Genomic DNA, 22256 nt, shown 5'->3' on the forward strand with positions numbered 1-22256 from the left:
TTGAGCATTAAGGTTCTTCTTATTCCGTCTTCCGCGCCACCCACAGCAGGGGCCACCACCTCTCATCTTCAGGCCTTAATCAGTGGGCGGCAGTCACCCCGGCCCTGAAAAGGACCAGGAAGGAGCGCGCAGGCGCATTGAGGCAAAGTCTGGTGGGAAGCCCAAGCGGCCCGGCTGGCAGCCATCTTGGTAAAGGGCAGCGTCGACAGCTTCTCTACGTAATCAGTCTGCGCGACCGGCCGGCGCCCGGCGGTCCATGGCGTAGAGTGGGCAGCCGCGGGGGCTACGGGGACCAGTGTTTGAGGGGCGTGATGGGGGAGGCGGCTGTGGCCGCGGGGCCTTGTCCGCTGCGCGAGGACAGCTTCACACGCTTCTCGTCTCAGAGCAATGTGTACGGGCTGGCGGGCGGCGCGGGTGGGCGCGGGGAGCTGCTGGCCGCCACCCTTAAAGGCAAGGTGCTAGGCTTCCGCTACCAAGACCTCCGACAGAAAATCCGGCCCGTGGCCAAGGAGCTGCAGTTCAATTACATTCCCGGTGCGTGGCGCCATGGGGCTGGGGGGCTTGGAATGTAGTGCTGAGAAGGCTTCTGAGGCTCTGTCTGAGCCAGGTCACCAGGATGGGAGAATGGGATCAGGGTGATGGTGATTGAAGGGGGTCAAGGCTGGTAATCTGGAGGCATTGAGGTCAGAGGACAGGGCTAATAGAGGCCTGAAGTAGTTAGGGTTCAGGATTCCTCAGACTCAGAAACCAGGATCCCTCTTACCATGGTGATGGTGATGGTGATCAGGACTCACACCGTCCCAGAGGTCATGATAATTTGTGCTGGTCAGAGATGACTGAGTCCTAGAGGTCAGGGCTCACTGTTGATTGGGAATATTGGGATCACGGGTCTGCCTGAAACGTGAACTTTGAACTGTCCTCTCCCAGTGGACGCAGAGATTGTCTCCATCGACACCTTCAACAAGTCACCCCCAAAGCAGGGCCTGGTGGTGGGGATCACGTTCATCAAGGTACCCAGAGCCCTCCACCTATCCATTTTCTCCTCCTTACTGAGTCTGACCCATATCCCTCTTGCTGCCCCTACTCTCCCCTGAGGCCAGTTTCCTCTCCCAGGATTCAGGGGACAAGGGCAGCCCCTTCCTTAACATCTACTGTGACTACGAGCCTGGCTCTGAGTACAACCTGGACTCCATTGCCCGTAAGTGTGGCCTGGAGGGAAGGAGGGATGAGGAAGGGGGTTGGGGGGGTGCTGTCAGGTCCCCTGTGCCCATCTGCCTGTACTCCCCCTGCAGAGAGCTGCCTGAACCTGGAGCTCCAGTTCACTCCTTTCCAACTGTGCCACGCAGAGTAAGTAAGCCACAGGTGTGATACAATAGGGAGTGTGTGTGTGTGTATGTGTGTTGGGAGGGCGGAGGCTGTAGCAAACTGGAGACCACAAACCTGCCTATAGACAATCAGACTAGTTTGTTTTTTAGAGCATCGTGCATTTAAGGTAGCCACGGACCAGACTTGGCTGACGGGCTACCATTTTGTTATCCCTGAACTAGATAATTTGAGAGTGAATGAGCTCCTGTGCTCCAGATGTGTAGAATTCTCAAGTTCTAACGATCTAGATTTGGGCATTCCAAGACCCAGAAATGCCAATTTTTCTAGAGTTGTGAGCTCTGGGTTTCCAAGATTTGAAAGTTCTACAGTTTGATGATTCTGAGATTCTGTAATATTAAAGCCCTAACATTGTCATATTCCAAGGAGATAGAATACAGACCGTCTAGAATACTGATGTTCTAGAATCCCAGAGTATAAGAATTCCATTCTAGAGCTCTGAATTCCAAAACACCAGTGTTCTAGCAGAGGGGTTGGCAAACTTTTTCTTTTAAGGCACAGCTTCGGGGTCAAATAATCTCTATCACAACTACTCAAGTTGGCCACTGTAGCAAGAAGGCAGCCATTGACACTGTGTAAATGAATGGGTGTGGCTGTGTTCCAATAAAACTTTATTCACAAAAACAGGCCGTGGGTTTTGGATTTGCCCTGCAGGTCATAATTTGCCAACCTCTGGTCTAGCAGATGAGAGTTCTAGAAACTGAAGGTTCTAAAGTACTAATGTTCTGGGTTCTACGATCTGGGTATTCTACCAATTCTGTAAATCTGAATATCCATGATGGCAATTTCCAGAAGCTCTAGCATTTCAAAGGAGACAGAAAACAGAACACTGGGGTTCTAGGGTAAAAGAGGTGCTAGTGTTCTGAGGTTCTGCAGCCCATTCTAGAGCTCCATGTTCATTCCTGAATCCACATCCAGAATGAAGATTCTAGCAAGTGAGGGCTCTAGAAACAGAAGGTTCGAAAACGCTGAGTTTCTGTGATTCTGAGACTGGAAAGTTCTAAAATCTGAGATTCTGTGAGGGCTAGTTTCTAGAATTCTACATCCTGAGATCCTAGCTCTGGATCCAGTGTCTAGAACCCAGAATGTTAGGGTTCTCGCAGGCAAGAGTTTCTGCAAGAGGAGGATTTTAAAACACACGGACTCTACCACACTGGCATTCTAGATTTTTCTGCTTTCAGGGTCCAGGTTGGGGATCAACTGGAGACCGTGTTTCTCCTGAGTGGGAATGACCCGGCCATTCATCTCTACAAGGAGGTGAGGCAGGGCGAGGCTTGGTGGGCAGAGCCCTGCCGGGGCCACCATGGGCTGGCACGGGGCACAGTGTGTGAGGCTGGCCACTGACTCCAAGCTCGTGGCGGGTCTTGGTTCCCCCAGAACGAGGGGCTGCATCAGTTTGAAGAACAGCCCGTGGAAAACCTCTTCCCAGAGCTCACGAACCTGACCAGTAGGTAGGAGAGGCCCTGACAGAGGCCAGTGGGAACCGGGGCAGGCAGCCTCAGAGAAATCAGGTGGTGGGAATTGACCCCTAAAGAGTCAGGCCCCGCGGAGGCCCAAGGCTCTACCGGAGGTGGGGTGGGGTGGATGCTTCTAGGGAGGTGGAGGTGGGGGCTGGGGCCTGGCGACGGCCCTCAGGCCCCTCTGCCCACCCGTCCACCCCCAGCGTCCTCTGGCTTGACGTGCACAACCTGCCCGGCACGTCCCGGCGGCTCTCAGCTCTCGGCTGTCAGAGCGGTTATGTCCGTGTCGCCCACGTAGACCAGCAGAGTCGAGGTGATGGCTGGGGCGGGGGCCCAGACACGGGGTGTGGGGCGAGGCCGGACTGGGGCGGGGGTGCTCGGGACGGGGCCCTGAGTCCTCGCCCTCCACACAGAGGTTCTGCAGACTTGGACGATCCTGCAGGACGGCCCCATCTCCCGAGTGATCGTGTTCAGCCTCTCGGCCCCCGAGGGTGAGCTCCGGGCAGGGGGAGGCCAGGCCGCGGGCTCGGCTCCTCCACCCGCATTTGTACCCCTCTCCCCACATGCCCAGCTCCCCACCGTCCCTCCCGCCCCGCTGTGTGCCCCACTCCAGCCCGGGAGCCACAGTGTGCCCATTCCCTCCCCACGACGCTCCTGAATTTCAGATCCAGCTACTTGCCCTGTGGTGGTCTGATTTGAGCTTTCACCCTGGAGCTGAACTTCTGCCATTCCCTTGGTGGTCTGACCTTCACCGCTCACACTGTGGCTTCCTCGGACCCCCCATCTGTGGCCTCTTCACTCTGTCTCTTGCTGCCGTCCAAGTCCAGGCTTTTCTCACGGACTCAGCGCCGTCCCCCCACTCGGCGTCTCTCCTTTCGCCCCACATGTTGATCTGTTCCTCTTACTGCGGTCTGTCCTTCTCTGGCGTTTCTCTTGGCCTCACCTCTGTGGTCTTTCTTCTGCCCCTTCCACTGTGGTTTATCCCCTGATGCTCTCACTGTGGTCTAACCACGGACTTCTGTGCTGTCACCTAACCTTTGTCTCTTCTAACCTGGTGGTTTAACCTTGGACTTTTTAAACTGTCATCCAACACCTCTCCCTCCTCCTGGCATCTGACCTCCATCATTCGCTCGTGGTCTAACCTCTAACCCTCCCCCTGTGGCCCAACCTCAGGGGTCTAACGCGTGTTCCTCTCAGGAATGGACGGGTGGGGAGGAGGGAGGAGGAGCCTGGAACCTGGCCCCTCACGCCTCCCCCGCCGTTCACGTTCCTTCTCCAGAGACCGAGGACAGACCACAGCGGGAGGAGTACAGCGTGCTGGTGGCCAGCATGTTGGAACCAGCGGTGGTGTATCGGTGAGGGCCACGGGGCACGTGCGTGTGGGCTGACCCCATGCCTTTGCACGGTGATCTAGCCTTGTCATTCTCCACAGAGAGTAAAGCTTTGGGTGTAGTGGTTCAGGGCTGGGCAGGTAAAGGTGTCTGTGTCCCAGAGAGAAGAGCACGAGTGTTTAAGTCTAGAACTTGTAGGGCATGTGCTGAGGCCTCGGGTGGGAACCGAGATGTCCAGTCCCCCTGGGGTAGGTGGACAGAGCACGCTGGCAAGTGTTTAATCACAGGCTCCATGTGGGAGAAAGCCCTGGCTTATAGGATCTGCCCGTTTCCGTGGTGTCAACACTCCCGCCTCAGTGGATTGTGAGCCACCAGCGTGACGCCAAGCCGCTCACAAAGTTTCTGAAAATTTCCCCGTCGGCTCCCGTGAGCCAATGCGAGCCAGCTGTGGCTGGGGCTGAGCTCTGAGCCTTCAGGGGGCCTCGTGGGTGTCCAGGCTGGAGACAAGGGGCTCACAAGAAGGAACGGTGTGGGTTTCCATTTGGGAGCGAGACGGTCCCACCTCCAGGGGACAGTGTGGGTGTCCAGATCAGAGGCAGTTTGAGCTCCCCTTGGTGGATATGAGGTTGTCTAACTTGGAGACGAGGGTGTCCAGGCTTCAGGAGGAACAGCACATCCAGACCTGACCCATGAGGGTCTGGTGCTAAGGGTGGCGGGCACCGCGGTCGACCTCAGTCTCCCCACCGTGGTCTGACCCTCAGGGACCTGCTGAGCCGGGGCCTCGAGGACCAGCTTCTCCTACCTGGCAGCGACCAGTTCGACAGCGTCCTCTGTGGCCTGGTCACTGACATCGATTTGGATGGGCGGCCGGAGGTCCTGGTGGCCACCTACGGACAGGTGGGACCGGAGGGATGGGGCTGCCGTGGCCTGTGTCCTCTGCCTCCTGCCTCTTCCCGTGTGACCCCAATCCCCTGCCCCTGCAGGAGCTGCTCTGTTACAAGTACTGCAGCCCAGAGCGCGGGCTCCCCGGGGCCCAGCGTGGCTTCCACTTGCTGTGGCAGCGGAGCTTCTCTAGCCCCCTGCTGGCCATGGCGCACGTGGACCTGACCGGGGACGGGCTGCGCGAGCTCGCTGTGGTCTCCCTGAAGGGCGTGCACATCCTGCAGGTAGCCAGGGGCCCCTGGGACGGGGCCTTAACACCCACCTTATTGAGGGCACGTTCTCACGGGAGAGGGGCAGTCAGGCCTTGGCCTGATCCCTCTGGAAACTGGAGCCTGGCCCCCCTTCGGGCAAGGGGGTCATTGGCTGCAGACCCCCTCTTGGGGGAGGCAGGCGGTTCCTATTGGTCAAGGAGAAGGGAGGTGCTGGGGGCACTCACAGCCAGGGGTGAAGGGCGCTCAGCCGCAGCATCCGTCACCCCCGGCCCCATGGCCTCCCTCAGCCTCCCGAACGTCTCTACTGTGTTCCACCTGCTTTGACCGTGTCCCTTCCCTGCGGCCCAGCCTGGATCTGCCCCCGGGACCTGACCTGCACTCTTCCACTGTGCCCTAACCTTGGCCCTCCTACTGCAGCCACCCTTTCTTCCACCTGTGTGACCGGCTTCGTTCTGCCTGTGGTCTGACCTTCAGCCTCCTTCTCCAACTTTTTGCCATAGTCTAACCTCAAACCTTCCCCTTTGGTCTAACCACTGAACTTTCTACTGTGGTCACGCCCACAACCTGTGGTCTAATGTCCAGCCTTCTCCCGTACTTTGACCTCTCACCCTCCAACAGCAGCTTAACCGCCCTTACGGTTTAATATCCAACCATTCCAATGGCCCACCGTCCAGCCTGGAGCCTTCCGTTGCTGTTTAACCTCCAACTAATATGTCTGACCTCTGACCTTTTCACTACGGCCCGGCCCCAGCCCTTCAGCTATGATGTACCTCTGTTTCCTGATCTGGTGTTTGCCCACCTCTTCCCTTTGGTCTGACTCCAGGCTCCTTTCCCATGTGGTCTAACCTGGGTTCTTTCTACTGGAGTCTAACCTTACTGTCTCCGCTGCAGGCTTTGCTGGGGCCTTTTCCTTCAGTCTAGTCATCAGCGGAATGGTCCAGGTTAGACCTCATAGAGGTAGAGGTTGGACCCCAGTGGAAAAGTCTGAGGTTGAACCACAGTACGTGGGACAAAAGTTAGACCCTCGAGTAAAACGGAATGAGGAGAGGTCTGAGGTTAGACCGCAGTGGACAGGGCTGTGGTCCATCTGTGGGAGAAGGGGCTTCCCTTCTGCTGTGGTCTCAGCCTCCCAGCATCCCTCATTGTGATCTCTTTCAAGCCATTCCACTGTGATCTCCCTTCCTTCCCTTCTGTCAGGGGCTAACTTCAGACCCTCCAACCAGGGTCTGGCTCCGTCCCTTGTGTGGTGACTTATTCCTCTCTTTTCCACTTCGGTGTGCTCTTTCTCTGTCTTGTGGGCCTAACCTTTTCCGCCAGTGTCTCACCTTTGTTCCCCCTGCTGTGGACTAACCTCAGCCTCTCTCGGGTGGTCAAGCCTCACCCCCATGTAATGCGAGCTCTCTTTTATGTTTTTTTGTTTGTTTGTTGGGGTATAGTTGTTTTACTGTTGTGTTATCTCCGGTATGTTTTGATCCATCCCCGTCCCCTCCACTGAGTTCTAACCTCAGACCCACACATCTGGGGCTGGGCTTTGTCTCTTCCACCGGAAATTCACTGAAGGCCGTCCCCCTGGGTCTGACCTTCACCCCATCACAGAGACCCATTCTAAGCCCACACACAGACCTCCCACCGCGGCTGCACTCTCAGCCTCTGGGGGTTGGGGGGGGGGCGTGTAACCTGCACCTTCCAGCTCTGTCTCAGCCCTGTCGTCCTCTCTCATTCCCCACAGCACAGCCTGATCCAGGCCTCGGAGCTGGTTCTGACCCGGCTTCGGCACCAAGTGGAGCAGAGGAGACGTCAACCACAGAGGCTGGGGGATAGGGTGGGTGCCGGGCCTGCTGAGACCCCGGCCTCCTGAGTACCCACCCGCTGCCCACCCCAGGTTCCTTGGGGTGCCCGCCTCCAGCTCTTCATGGCGGGGGAAGCATCCTGAAGGAGGCACTGGTCTCCCCAGACACCCCAGGGTGGTGGAGCGGTGGGTCCTGCTCTGGCTCCGCCCCAGCATGCCCTGTGACCCCCACTCCCCTCTCTGTGTCCCCATTTGAAAATGGGATGATCCCACCCCACCCCGCCTCTGTCCCCTTGAGACTCGGTCCGTGGTGATTATTTCTGTGTCCAGAGGAACCAAACTTGCACTCGTCTCCATTCTTTTGTTCGGCACACGTTTGATGAGGAACAATTGTTGCCAGGCTTTGTGTCGGGAGCTGGACTCACCCGGAAGAATGGAGGGAGGGGACTTTGGGGATTGGGGATCCAAGGTCAGACCCAGCCGCCGGACTGAAGTGGGACTGTAGTGTAGATTTCAGAGGAAAGAAGGGAAGTTGGGCACTATAGGAGGTTAAACCTCCACAGGAAAGACTGTAGAGTATAAGGGAAAGGTTTGTAGGGTTAGACCTCCGCAACTGAGCTGAGGTTAGACCCCAGTGGAGAGCTCCGGATCTGAGGTCAGGGCTCAGTGGGAAGATAAGGAAATTGAGCCTCAGAGGAGAGGATGTGGGCGGAAAGGACTGTCGTGGGGAAGCCATGGTCAAATTGTAGCAGGGAGTCTGAGGCCAGACCCCCTGTGAATAATACTGAAGTTGGACCCTAGCAAAAATTACTATGGTTACACCTTGCGCCAAGAGCCAAGGTTAACACCCAGCAGAAGTGATCAATTTAGATCTCAACTTGGGAGTCCTGAGATGAGCCCCAGGCTACACTGTCCTGGAAAGGGCTAAGGGTAGGCCTAGTTGAAAAGCCCAGGGGATTGGGGGACCAGGAAGTGGGAGACAAGGCTAATTCCCTGCCCTGTGGCTGTAGTGATTGCCCCTCCTGTGGCCACTTCCGTGGCACCAGGAGAAGGCATTGAGGCCTACATCACAGGGACCAGTGGAGGGCGAGGACAACAGAACAAATCTTGCCAGGAATAGAATCGGGTCGGGTGGGTGGGGGAGCAATTCCTGAGTGGAGTCCAGGCTGGCTGTGGGACCTTGCTGCTGCAGGGTTTGGGTGGGACCCCTGCTTCCTGGGGGGGGAGGGCAGGCACCATGGTCGTTCTAGCCATCTGTCTACCTCCTGCCATGGAAGTCCACCTGTCAGTCTGACCATCTGCACCAACAGTGAAGACTAAGCTACCAGTGCCCCACAGTGGGTCTTCAGGAGGCTGGAGCCCACCAGTTCTTGGCCACCCCTGTCTTCACCTCACCTCCCAGAACCCAAGCGTGGGAAATCGCAGGGAGCCAGAGCTGGGTCGTCTCCCTCCTCTCCTGGCAGTGGGCCCGGGGGTGTCCAGCCAGGACTGGCGATGGGCATGGGCCATGGGCAGCATCAGGGTCTCTCTCCTGCTGCCCGTCTGCAGAGGCTGAGTGTTCCATCGCCTCTGTCCTGGACAGGAGTGGGGCCCTAGGGTGGGATCTGGGGCATTTAAGTAGTGATGTTCTGGGTCTGTGAAGTGTGTGCGCACGTGTGTGTGTGTTCACCATTTCAGGACTTGTGAGTTTGTGTTCCCGGCACCTGCCCGATCCTTCGCAGCTCGCTGCCTAACTTCTTGCCAGCCCCTCAGTCTGGGACAGTGTGTAGTGTAGCAGTTAAGGGTAGAACCTGAAGGCACACTTCACCACTCTGTGCCTCAGTTTCCCCATCTGTAAAATGGGGCTGGTAGCGTTTACCTCACAGGGTTTTTAGGAGGGTCAGTTGTGTCAACATGTGTCAAGCACTTATTTAAAGTGTAACAATGCCTGGCACGTAGTAAGGGCTGGAAGCCCCTTGTGAAAGGCAACTGTTGTTATTATTATTAATGGGTGCCTCTGTGGTTGTTTCTGGCTGGCTTTGTCAGCAGGCACAGCATGTGAATTTGCATCTGACTCTGGCTAAAAACATTCTTGCCCTCCCCCCAGTTCTGGGAGCCTGTGACTATTTGTAGCTGTTTTCCCTCGTTGGCCCTTGTATGGATCAGCGAGTGTGTGTGTGTGTGTGTGTGTGTGTGTGCGCGCGCGCGCGCGCCCTCCGCCACTGTCCCTTGCCTGTGGTGCTGAACCCAGAGGGTGGGTGGGAGGCTTGGGCTGCTTCGTCTCCCCCCACCCCACCCCCCGCCCCTCCTCTCTCCAGGCCCCGCCCCGGCTCCCCGCGCCGGCCTCCCCTCCTCCCTCTCTAGCCGACTCCCCCTCCCCCGAATCCCTCCCCCCTCCTCCTCTCCTCTCCTCCCTCTATCCCCTCTCCCTCCCCTCCTCCCTAGCTCTCCCTCTCAGTCCCCAGCTCATCCCTCTCTCTCTCTCCCTCTCTCTCTCCCTCTGTCGGGCGGAGTCGCCCACCACTGCCAATACAGTGCTGAGGGAACCTGCTCTAGGCTGTAGCTGCAGGTAAGAGACCCCCAGTTAGGGGGGGCTTGGGGGAAGGATGGTGTTACCCCAGGTGGGTGGAGGGGGGCATTTGAGGAGCCCGGAGCCGCTTCTCGCTGAGCTCCGTTATAGGGGATGGGGGGCTGCATATCCCGGGGCGCGGGTACCAGGGCCCTAACGTGCGGTAGGGGCGCCACCAGCCGTCAACATCCTCAACCCCTCCGGCGCTTCAGGGAGCATGGCGGGCTGGGGAGGGGGTGCCTCCTGGGCACTGAGGGGGTGAGAACACCCCACCCTGTCTGGGGCAGCACCCGCACTCCCGTTCTCCGCTTCCACCTCCGCCCCCGCTTTCCTGTGTCGGTCTCGTCTTTCTGTGTCTCCACATCTCTCAGGGGTCTCTGTCCTGCGGAGTCTGGACGCCTCTCCGAGTCCCTTTCCCTGTCTCCCTCAGTCTCACTCTTGTCTGTCTCTCTCTGTGTCTGGGTCTGTTCCGGCTTTCTGTCTCTAGGTCCTTGGTTCCTCTCCGCTTTCCTCTTTCGCCATCTCTGTGAGTTTCCCTCTGTCTCTGTCTCTACTGTCTCAGCTTTCCCGTGTCTCTGTCTCTGTCCATCTCCGTGTGTATCTTCCTCAGTCTTCCCTGCTTCTCATTCCATCTCCGTCTCTAGGACCTGGTCTCTGTGTCTCTCTCTTTCCTCTCTGCTTCCTCTCCCTGGTTAACTGCCTCCTACACACCTTTGTCTCCGCCCCTGGCAAGGGGAGACCTGGGGGAAGAAGACCCGCCCCGCCCCCTGCCGCCGCCGCAGAGTGGGCTCCCCCAGGAGGCACGGAGTCCCCCAGACTCCTCTCCCTTCCTCAGCCGAGCTCCCCCCATCCTCCCGGCTGGCATCCGCCCGTCCCTCCCCTGAGGATAGAGCTCCTCTGCTCTCCCCTGCCTTATTTCTGGCATCCTGAGGCCAGTCCTTCTTGCAGTCTAACCTGTACCCTTTGTAGAGGAGACTGAACCAGTCCTGCCTGCAATCTAACCCCCCATTCCTCTGCATACTGACCGGACCAGTCCCTGCTGCAGTCTAACTTCCATACCTCTTTTGCTGCTTGTCCGTTTCTTGACTCATTCATTCTTTTGACAGTTACTGAGCACCTTTCCTGCTCCAGGCACAGCTCTAGGTACTGGGCCAGGCCAGTCCTTCCTGCAGTCTCGCCTCCATCATTTCATGGTGTGGCAGCCCCAGACCTGTCTCCCAGTCGGGCTGGAGCTCAAAAGCTTCTCCACCGCGCCTTGGGGGCTCTGAGAGGGCCCTTCTGAGTCTAGAGTTCCCAGGCCAATACAGCCTCTTCTTTTCTGTTGGGAAGGGGGCCCCAGAGAAGGCGGGCGAGATGAGAGGTGTGGGACTGAGTCTGTAGCCCACGCTGTGATGGGGTGAGGTCCCCGAGTGCCCACGTGGGATTCCAGGTGGGTTAAAACAAGCACCAGCTTAGGAGTCCCACACCTTGAGTTCCATCTCTTCTCTGCCCCTGACTTGAAGTTGCATGACTTGGCCAAGCTGTTTGCCCCTCCAGACCTCAGTTTACCCATCGGCGTACCGTAGCCTGAACACTGAGACTGTGTGTGTCTGTGTGTGATCCCCAGGCTGGGACACTGTGGGCAGGCGGGAGAGGCTGGCTTACCCCGGAGCAGTAAGCGTGCGTGTTTAGAAGGCCGTGTCCCCACCGAGAGCAGGCGGCGGGCACCCCCCGCGCCCAGGCTGAGCGCAGTCAGGAACCATCACCCCCCTTACCGATATGAGAGACTTGAAGGAGGGGGTCCCACCTGGCCTGCCAGACTGACTGCCCCACCCCGCTCAAGCGTGCAGTCCCACCCTACAGATGAGGTCTCCGAGGCCCCGAGAGGTGGGTGAGGCAGAGCCGGGGCACTCACCGCTGACCCAGCTGGCCACCGGCCCACGAGGGAGGGGAGAGATGGCCCCAGGAGATGGTGCCCGCCATCTGCCCTCCAGAGTCCCACCCTGGCCTCCACCTGATGCTTTCGCCCCTGGATTCTAAACCCAGATTAGGTTTCAGGGCTGCTCATGGAGCGAGAGAGGCAGAGGCAGGAGCCTCAAGAAGAGGGAACCCAGCTGTCCCCAGTGACAGGGCTCAGACCTCGTGGTGGTTCCTTTAACAGATATTTATCTAGTGCTTTCTCTCCCTGACCCCCTTCTTCCCTAAGGCCCCAGGGAGAGGAAACCAGGTTTTGCAGGAAAAGGCACTAAGCCAGGCTTGAGGACGGAGGCGGGAGGGACAGGTGGTTGGACTTGAGGGAGGACTTCCCAGCCCATGGCCCTTCCCTGAGAGAGGGAGTGAGATGCTATAGATGAATTCTTGACTCCCAGGTCGACCTGGTTTCTCCTGAAAGCTGGGGGGAGGGGAGGGAGAGAGAAGAGAGCGTGAGTCTTTGCCTTGGATCCTGGTGGGTTTGTAATTATGCCTAAGTCGTTGCTAATTAGGGGGCTGCTAATTAGATATATCATTAGGGGCCTTGCCGAGGGGGCTAATTGTGTGGTGGCCCTTTAAGAATCACCCCGCCCCCTGCCCCCCTACACACACACACACACACACACACAGACACACACACTCTTCAGGGAAGTTCTGCCAACATTTTGCCTCCCTCCCCCAAAGGAACCAGCTCCCAATCTGTGAGGACATGGGTGTATGTTGGGGGCAGGCTGTGGGTTAGACCGTGAGAAGAACTTTTCAGACAGAAATGGACGTTACCGGGAGAACTGAGGCTGGTGGCCAGGAGAGGGGTCGGGGAGGGTGGAGGCCCTGAGGACCCCTGCCTTCCTCTCTCAGTTCCATTTTATAGCTACGGGGTTACCATGACAACACAAAGGTGGGGCAGGGGAGCTGGAAGTCAGGACCACTCTAGGAGAGAGAAACTGGGAGCTGCAGAATGGGTGCTGGGGGACGTTGGGCAAGTTATTTCGCCTCTCTGAGCCCTGGTCTTCTCATCTGTGAAATGGCTGGGGACTCCCCAAAGTGGGATGGTGTCATTACAGACAGAGCGGCCACGGAAGGTGACATCTGAGTGGAGAGCTGAAGGAGAAGAGGGAGCGGATATGTGGGGAACAGTGTCCCAGGAAGGGGGAACAGCAGATGCAAAGGCCCTGAAGCAAGAACCTGCCCGAGGAACAGCAAGGAGGTGGTGTAGCTGGGGCCAAGTGAGGGAGGGGGAGAGAGAGAGAGAGATGAGGCCAGAGAGGGAATGAGGGGGCCAGATTGTGCGAGACCTTATGAAGCGGGGAAGGGACTTTGGTGTCTGGGTGAGACCAGGGCCATGGAGGGTTCTGATCAGAGGGGAGAATGTGAACTGATTGGCATTTTTAAAGGAGACCTAGATCCAGAAATAGCCACTCGAACCCACGACCAGAGGCAGGAAGAGAAGTATTCACCCCACACCCACAGTGTGGGGTCCAAAAGCCCAACCTAGGACCTCATGTCACAGCTTCTAAGGAATCCTGCACCTGCCAGAGACCCGGGGTTGCTGGAGACAGAAACCTGCCAGCATTGCGGGGAAGGATGTGAGTGAGAGACCCTCCAGCAGCCCCTCCCCAGCCCTACCTGAGACAGACAGACAAACACCCCAGCACCGTCCACAGCCCAAATCCCAAGCAGGAGCCCTCTGACGCCAAGTTGGAAACCATAGGAATCACAAAATGAGTTGAGGGCCCCCCAGCCCCTTGCCTCTCCCACTAACTTATTCAGTCTGTGTTCTCTTGCGCCTGACTTCACTCTTCCATGGCATGTCTGTGAGATTCATCTGCATTGTTGGGTGTATCAGTTGCCCGCTCCCTTTTCAGTGCTGTATAATATTCCACCGTGTGCCTATTCCGCCATGTACTTCTCCATGTTCTTGCTGATAGGCATCTGGGTTGTTTCAAGAGGGGAGCCATTATAAATGAAGCTGCTGTGAACATTTGTGTATGTGTCTTTTTTTTTTTTTTTTGTATGTGTCTTTTGATGAACACTTGACTTATTTCTCTTGGGTACATACCTGGGAGTGGAATTGCTGAGTCCTACGATGCTTGATGTTCAGCTATAGTCTCCTGCAGTGGTTTGACTCCCATCAGCAGTGCATGATGTCTTTATCTTTCTGTGTCTTTCTCTCTTGGTCTCTGCCTGGCGCTCTCTGTGTCTCTTTGTGACCCTGTTTCTTTGAATCACTGTCTCTCTTTGGCTCCCCCAGTCTCTCTCCTCCCTCTGTTAGTCCTCAGCTTCTCCCCTATTCTCCGACCCCAATGAACCTTGACTCCTGAGCAACAGGGAGGGGTTTGCTCCCCTCACCCAGACTTCCTCTTCCCCCACAGGACCCTGACCCCCTCCATGGCTACCCTGGCCTTGGTGGGGTTTGCACTCCTCCTGGGGACTCCCCCATGCTCAGGGGCAGCCACCCCGACCCCCTCCCTGCCGCCTCCCCCAGCCAACGACAGCGATGCCAGCAGCATGGGGGGCTGCCAGGGCTCCAACCGCTGCCAGCCAGGGGTCCTGCTGCCCGTTTGGGAGCCCGATGACCCGTCGCTGGGGGACAAAGCAGCGCGGGCCGTGGTCTACTTTGTGGCCATGGTCTACATGTTCCTGGGTGTATCCATCATTGCCGACCGCTTCATGGCATCCATCGAGGTCATCACGTCCAAGGAGAAAGAGATCACTATCACTAAGTCCAACGGCGAGACCAGCGTGGGCACCGTCCGCATCTGGAATGAGACTGTGTCCAACCTCACACTCATGGCCCTGGGCTCCTCGGCCCCTGAGATCCTGCTGTCTGTTATTGAGGTCTGCGGCCACAACTTCCAGGCGGGCGAGCTGGGTCCGGGCACCATCGTGGGCAGCGCCGCCTTCAACATGTTTGTGGTCATTGCCGTGTGCATCTACGTCATCCCGGCCGGTGAGAGCCGCAAGATCAAGCACCTGAGAGTCTTCTTCGTCACCGCTTCCTGGAGTATCTTCGCCTATGTCTGGCTTTATCTCATCCTTGCCGTCTTCTCCCCGGGTGTGGTCCAGGTGAGCAAGGACCCACAGACATCTCCCTGGTGCATGTATGTCAGCAAAATCCAGAGCGGTGGCTCCCCGGGCTTGGAGAGTCAATGCCTGTATTTGCAGAAATGCATGCTCACGTTTGAGAGGGCCGCCAGGTATGGTTGTACAGGTCACGCACTGCACAAAGGCATTGGGCCGGAGAGGGCAAGTTGGGACTGGAGCCCAGCGGGTGCTCCCAAGCCAGATCTGGATGGTGCTGCAGGTCCTGGAAAGGGCTCATCTGCACAGTATGGGGCGCCATTTTGCAATATGCCCATCCAGAACTCTCACAGGGGGGCCATATGTGCTAGCAGAGTCCTAGTGATCTGTGTAATGCATACGACAGTCTAGCCAGGTATTTGCCAGGTATGGTCACACATGTTTTCCTATACTCCCTGCCTTTTGCATAATTTATTTCCACTTTGGCAGTAAGACATCCCCCATCTGCATAATTCACGTTACACTTGCATAATCCAGCCTTGTGTCTTCTGACAGTGCTAACTAGGGTAACTTGGTGTAACTCGGTGCAACTTGGTGCAATTTGCATAGTTTATCCGTGGACTTCGCATAGATCCATGCCCACATCTGCGTAATCTAGCTCTGTATTTGCCAGATATGCAGTCGTGGTTTGCATAATTCATTCATTATTAATAATTGATTTCTGATGTTAGGATAATTTATGCCACTTCACTGTAATTCATACTCACATCCAATCCAACCTAGGTATAAACCCAGCCCACTGCAAAGACCACTTTGCATAATTTATTCTAATAGTGAGACAAAATGTAGACCCACAGATGCATAATTTACACCCACATTCACATAATCATTTGCCTCTCATTTACCCAGTGTCTTAACGGGCATACTGCTTAGTCTTCCTTTAAAACATCTGCCCAATTTATTTCCCACAGCCCCCATGACCACCACCTACATTTGCATAATGTATTCATGGGCCTGGCTTAATTCGCTCACGCACGTGCATAATTTATTTGAGCCTAACCAGGATTCCTTCACACATGCGTATAATATACTCATGCATATCTGTCATGTTCTGCCAGTTATAGTTTCTTTCCAGGAAGGATCTAAAGTTAGAGCTATAAAAATTCTTTGCAGATGATATCAAGGCAGATCTGAGGGATTAGAAACCACAGTGAGGAAAAGGGGAGATGGTAGCACCAGAAAACTGGGATAAGAAAGGGAGAGAGACAGTTACTGTGACTGACTCACTACTGTAACGCTGAGTTTCCTGGCTGCCATGGCAAAAATTACAGAACGACGCTTCACACGATTCTCAGGCACTATTAAAAAAGGATGCTATTCTGACTCGGGTTCTCAAAGTGATCCCTGACAAGGATTTACACCGAAACTGTGAAAGGAATTTTAGACACCATGGGTGGGAGGTGGGATAGGGATGGGATAGGGAGAGGGAGAGATTTCCCCTGAGAAGGAGCTGGCTCAGACATAGAGAAGACAGTGTAAAATGCCACAGCTCTGGGTAGAGAAGTGGCTACGGAGGATCCCTTCAGGAGTAAATGGAGACCAGACTTTTGGGATGTTTTCATGACATAATCGAAAGAACGGGCACGAGCTAAAGATGATGCCCGTCCCTCCTAGAGGCGATGACCTGGAGGAGTGAGAGATGGGTCTGGCTCTGGGTTTTCTCCAGAAATGATGTGTGACGTCAGGCAAAGCCTGTACCCTCTGGACCTCCGTTTACACATCTGAACCATAGAAGGGGTTGAAGTAGACCATTGGTTCTTGACTCTTCATATCCAATCCTCCCTTTTTATAACAATTTTTTTTATATCCCCTTTATTCTGCTGGTGTGAAATTCTTAGCTAATAGGAGAGAGGTTTTCTAGCCTCGGAGTTTGGTGTCTGGACTCTTGAACCTGAGGCCTGGGTTCAAATCCCATCTCTGTTGTTTCCTAGCTGTATGACCTTGGGCGGGTTCCTTACCTGCTCTGTGCCTCAGTTTCCCCACCTGTAATCAGGGGGTCATCCTAGTACCAGCTTCAGAGGACTGCATGAGGATCAGTTGAATTGCTACATGTGGAAGGGCTTAGAACAGCGAGCCTGGGACAGGGTAAATGTGAGCTCGTCTTCCCGTTAACAAACTTCCCTACACGGGTTGGCTTCCCAGAAGTCAGTATATTGCCCAGACCGTGATATAAAGGAAAGTAATATCTAATAGAACCATCTGCATTTCTACATGTAAACGCTTGGGCATGACCACCTTCAAAAGCATGACGAAGAGCCAGATGGTGGCATCTACTTACATATAATGAACAAGTTGGGGTTTAAGAGAAAAAAAAAATCAGAAACCATTCCCATGCACGGAGACCAGCAGAGGAGCGGGTAGCCATGAGATTGAAATCAGGCATATTCAGCGTACTTTAAACCGTACAGGAAAATACTTCATACAGACATAAAACAGAATGGAGTGTAGACTCCAATTATCATAAGCAGGGTTTTCGCTGACGTGAACGTCCAGTGGGAGGTTCTGAAGTCAGGCAGGACGCGGGACAATTCTGCATTGTGTGGGACTGTCCCATGAGTCGCTGGATGTCACCAGGCTGGGACCATATCCCCCTCCCCAATTATGGTGGCAACCCATAAATATCCCTAGATCTGTGACAACCCCTCTTGGGGGCGTTCTATCCACTGAGACCTGAAGGTGTGTCTCGCTCCCCTCCCAGGGTGGGCGAGCCCGTGAGCCCATTTGCAGGGGAGGCCCTAGAAAGCAGATGTGAGTCTATCAGAATCACCTTTTGTTTACCTGCAGGGAAGAAAGCTGATCTCAGGTATTTGAGATCTCTCTTCTGATTAAGAGAGAATCGCCCACAGCATATACAGTGGCCAGTTCAATGAGCACAAGGCAAGAGTTCATTTTACGGCTTGCGTGGAAAATTCAGTTTCTTTTCACAAACCTGCTTGGTGGCTTTGTGTGGTACCATTTCCAAGTCCTGCCTTTCCTCTGAACCATCAGTAAACACAGCGACAAGGGCCTGTGGCAGTCGGAGCTTAAAGATCGTTCCTTCCCCTACCGGGCTCATTTTAAATATACCTCTGGGGCCATCTGATTTGTAAATACTCTTTAATCTTTTCTTCCTTATCTTTAATGAGAAAGGTAACATAGGAGTCTTTACATGAATATTTCAAGGCGAACTGTCAGGTGTTTCCTGTACGTGCCTGGACCTGTGCCAGACCACAGGCGGACTGAGTCCCAGACCTCAATGAGCCCAAGATAATAGCGCTAGTAATAATAATAATGGTAATGGTCATTTCATGTTTTGTGTATTTTCCACGTGTCAATAACCAGCAAAGCTAAGTGCTAGGGGTACATAAGCTCATTCAGTCTTGGGGATGTCCCCATTTTACAGACAAGAGGCTGGGCCAGGCACTCCTCTTCTAGAACCAGGATCTGAACTCAGCATTGCCTTGTCCCTCTGGGGCGGTAGCATGTAAATACGGGAACTCGCTTTATGAGGCTGTCAGACAACGAGCCGAACTTGGGCTTCTTTTACAGTCAGAGTCCTGTCCCTAAGGGCCAAACAAAACCGGAGGAAGGAGAATCTGGCAAGGGCTGTACTCACTGGTGGGGGGGGTGGAGGGGAGGGAATACGACAGTTTGGAGAGGTGACCAGAGGGCAGACCCTGGGTGATGGGTAGGCTTTGGAGAAGTGGAGGCATCCTGGGTGAGGAGGGGCAGAGGGGAAATGGAGCAGGGAGAGAAAAGATAGAGGGAGAGAGAGGCAAGAAGAGACACCAGCTCTGCCCCTGGACAGGGGCTGGGACCACACGGTGGGGACGTGTCTCTGGCTTGGTGGTGGCTTAGGATGTCTGGGTTCCCGGCACTGGGGCAGCTAAGTGTGGTTCTCAGTGTGACAAAAGGTGGATGGATGGATGGATGAGACCAGGAGAGAGACAGGAAGGGCGGGGAAAGGGGTGGGGGACATAAAGAGGGAAGAAGGGTGGGGTGGGAAACTGTGAAGAATTTCATGAGGGAGAGAGGTAGGTATCTACAAAAGATATGAAAGAGAGACAAGGAGACAGCGGCAACAAGAAAGGAATACACAGAGGGAGAAAGATAAAAAACCAACTGACATAGAGGATGAGACAGAGGCAGAAAGAGAAAGAGACAACGACCTAGAGAAACAGAGAGAGCGAGATATGGGGAGAGGCAGGAAGGAGCAGAGACAAGAGCCAGAGAGAGAGAGAGAGAGAGAGATGGAGGGAGATAAGGGAAAAGGGGAGAGACAGAGACACGAAGAGAAAGGCGGAGAGGCAGAGATGAAGAGAGACAGGAGAGAGGAAGAGACAGAAGGCCAGATGCGGACAGATGCAGGCGAGAGACGCGGGGAGCGCCGGGTGGTGGCCGGGACGGGGCTCTGGGAAGAGAGGCGCCGGGAGGCGGCGGGCCGGCTACGAACGCGCCCCCTCCCGGCGCGGCGGTCCTGACCCGCGGGGCCGCCCGCAGGTGTGGGAGGCGCTGCTGACCCTCGTCTTCTTCCCGGTGTGCGTGGTGTTCGCCTGGATGGCTGACAAGCGGCTGCTCTTCTACAAGTACGTGTACAAGCGCTACCGCACCGACCCGCGCAGCGGCATCATCATCGGCGCCGAGGGCGACCCCCCCAAGAGCATCGAGCTGGACGGCACGTTCTTGGGCGCCGAGGCGCCGGGCGAGGTGGGCGGCCTGGGCCCGGGGCCCGCCGAGGCCCGCGAGCTGGACGCCAGCCGCCGCGAGGTCATCCAGATCCTCAAGGACCTCAAGCAGAAGCACCCGGACAAGGACCTGGAGCAGCTGGTGGGCATTGCCAACTACTACGCGCTGCTGCACCAGCAGAAGAGCCGCGCCTTCTACCGCATCCAGGCCACGCGGCTTATGACGGGCGCGGGCAACGTGCTGCGGCGACACGCGGTGGACGCTTCGCGCAGGGCCACCTCGGCCGAGGGCCCCGGCGAGGACGAGGACGACGGCGCCAGCCGCATCTTCTTTGAGCCCAGCCTCTACCACTGCCTGGAGAACTGTGGCTCCGTGCTGCTGTCCGTCACCTGCCAAGGCGGCGAGGGCAACAGCACCTTCTACGTGGACTACCGCACGGAGGACGGCTCCGCCAAGGCCGGCTCCGACTATGAGTACAGGTGGGTCCCGGGCAGTGCTCCTCGGCCTGCCTGGAGTGGCTGGGCAGGGAGGGCTGGCTGTTCGAAGGTCATAGGTTCCGCCATCCAGCGGCCTCCAGGCTCCCCAGTCTCCTGGCTACCTCTGGCGCCCATCCTTACTTTGCTATGGGCAGACCTGCAGTATTCATTCATTCATTCACTCTTGAGAGTTTACTTTGTACCAGGCACTGTTCTAGGCATTTGGCAAACGCTGCTGGACAAGGCAGACAGCGGTGGCTGTCCATCTACCACAGGCTGCTCCTCCCATGTCCATGCTCTACCCGTGCATTCTTGTGCCTGACACTCCACTGTGTTCATTATTATAACTCCATTATATGTATCATACCTGGTAAAACAAGTACCCTCCCACACACCATTATTAAAGTAAAAATGTTTATTGAGCACCTACTATATGCCAGGTGTATACCCCGGTGAACAAGAGAGCTAAGGTCCCTACCCTCAAGTTGCAATAAGGTTATAAACTATGAAACATATAAAAACATCAGGTGATGGGGGAAAATGAAGTGGGATAAGAAGACAGACAGTGTCCAAATTGTCTTTGGGTCTTTGGTTCCACCATAAAGCTACCCACTCTTTGCACCCTCCTGTGTCTCACTGCCCCAGTCCCTCTCCTCACCCCTCTTTGAGCAGAACTGTGATCTTGTTCAGCAACTCCTACTGCACGCCTACTAGGTGCCAGATGCTTTTTTAAAAAAATTATTGAAATATAGTTGATTTGCAATGTTGTGTTAACTTCTGCTGTACAGCAAAGTGACTCAGTTATATATACATATACATTGTTTTTCATATTCTTTTCCATTATGGCTTATCACAGGATATTGAATATAGTTCCCTGTGCTATACAGTAAGACCTTGTTGTTTATCCATCTGACAGATGCTTTTTTAAGAGGCTCGACAGAGAACAGTAAAGAAGATAGATAACTGCTGTGTTCTCATGGGACCACAAAATTCTTTATGTATTTGTAGTTCTGTCCATACCACACTCTTTCAGGAATTATAGGTTTACAGTATGTTTTGTTATGTTAACTGATGCGCAAGTCTCCCATGATTTCCTATAATAATAGCATTTATTGTGTGTCTTCTATGTGCCAGAAATGAATCTGGGCAATGGAGACCAGCAGTAAATGAAAGACATAAAAGTCCCTGCCCCAATGCAGCTGACATTCTCATGGGAAAGACAGGCCATTAGAAAGTATAATTCAATACCTTAAAATATCAGGGAGTGGTAAGAACAGTGAAGAAAAATAAAGCAGAATACAGGAGAGAGTGTTGATGGCCGAGCTTTTCATGGGTTCCACCTGCTAAGTCGAAGCTGAACTGTTCACAGATCTTTGGTTCTGCCATCATGCAGCAGCCAGCCCCTCATCCGCGAACTCTTCTCTTTCTGGGATTGAGGTCCCTGTTTCACAGAGCTTTAGTTCCACCACTGTGCCTCAGCAAAGACCTTTGGTAGCCCAGGCTCCCCTCTGCCCCATCATATCTACATATCTTTCCACTGCTTTGGACATTTGTAGGTCATTCCCTCCACCTCAGTCAGTCCAGGATCCTTTAGCCTGCCCATCCTCATCCACCTCTCCTACCCTGCCCCTCCGCAGCCTTCCCTGAGTGGAGCACAACTGTTCACGGATCTTTGTTCCATCATCCTGTAGCATGGGATCCCTTTGGTCACCCATGACCTCCTCCCTCCATCCTCTCTGCCCATCCTACATCTCCAGCCTCCTTCGACTGAAGAAAAGGTATCCACTACTTGGGGGCTTGCTGTGACTCAGTCTATCCACCATTCCCCTCCTACCCACACCTCTGGGTCTGCATTGCCCCCATCAAAGCCCCAAGCCTTTGCAGAAGGAAGTGAGTACACGTGTCACCTGCTGGGATCAGAGGCTGCCTTCTCACCTGCCAATGACGTCATGAAGATGTTTGAAGTGAAGGAGTAAATGCTGTTCAGTGGTGGAACCAAAGAGCCAGGAAGAGTTGACACCTTCCTACCCATCCCTGTTCTCCCAACGCAGTTGATATTCACAGGCCTGGCATCGTTTATCAAGGCAGCTTAGGTCCAGGACTGGGAGGGAGGACACCTGGGCTCCAGTACAAGCTTAGCCCTGCCCCCTGTTCCTTGTGTAAGTTCCTGCCTCAGTCTGGGCAGACAGGGCTGTCACGTACAGTTGTTGAGGTTGTGCACTGCATAAGAGCAGCACATCTAAGAAAGCGCTATTCGTATAGTGGACATTGTAGATTTCTATGTCTATTAGGACAATTTCCAGATTCGTGGAAATAGTGTCTTGAAGAAGGGGAGCCGTTTTCTAATTTGCCCACAGGTATCACTAGGCTATGGTGGTCCTGTGGGGTCTTAGTTTCTCCAAATTAATAATGATCTCTG

The 22256-nt window shown here is 55.0% G+C and overlaps 2 protein-coding genes across 3 annotated transcripts in view; both read left to right on the forward strand.

The window, feature by feature from the left end:
* The first annotated feature begins 242 nt into the window (after positions 1–242).
* KPTN (kaptin, actin binding protein) lies at positions 243–7350 on the forward strand. Its single transcript, XM_030873768.2, has 12 exons — positions 243–534; positions 928–1010; positions 1114–1198; positions 1293–1347; positions 2565–2640; positions 2761–2834; positions 3047–3156; positions 3257–3334; positions 4123–4198; positions 4936–5071; positions 5158–5340; positions 7058–7350. The coding sequence occupies exons 1-12, from the start codon at positions 312–314 to the stop codon at positions 7184–7186; spliced, it is 1308 nt and encodes a 435-aa protein (XP_030729628.1). The 5' UTR covers positions 243–311; the 3' UTR covers positions 7187–7350.
* A 2156-nt stretch (positions 7351–9506) lies between these two features.
* SLC8A2 (solute carrier family 8 member A2) overlaps positions 9507–22256 on the forward strand; it is a 29940-nt gene continuing 17190 nt past the window's right edge. For both annotated transcript variants that reach the window (XM_030873774.3, XM_060289770.2), the window contains exons 1-3: positions 9507–9665; positions 13988–14681; positions 19176–19840. In XM_030873774.3, the coding sequence (XP_030729634.1) occupies positions 14004–14681; positions 19176–19840 (1343 nt within the window). In that variant the 5' untranslated portion in view covers positions 9507–9665; positions 13988–14003. The remainder of the gene's footprint in view (positions 9666–13987; positions 14682–19175; positions 19841–22256) is intronic.

This window comes from Globicephala melas, chromosome 19 (assembly GCF_963455315.2).
Source record: "Globicephala melas chromosome 19, mGloMel1.2, whole genome shotgun sequence".
Lineage (NCBI taxonomy): Eukaryota > Metazoa > Chordata > Mammalia > Artiodactyla > Delphinidae > Globicephala > Globicephala melas.

Excerpts from the sequence above, each read along its gene's own strand:
- KPTN (XM_030873768.2), top strand. The coding sequence starts at position 312 with ATGGGGGAGGCGGCTGTGGCCGCGGGGCCTTGTCCGCTGCGCGAGGAC. Across the intron at positions 1,199-1,292 it reads CAACCTGGACTCCATTGCCC|AGAGCTGCCTGAACCTGGAG; the intron begins GTAAGTGTGGCC and ends CTCCCCCTGCAG. Across the intron at positions 2,835-3,046 it reads CTCACGAACCTGACCAGTAG|CGTCCTCTGGCTTGACGTGC; the intron begins GTAGGAGAGGCC and ends GTCCACCCCCAG.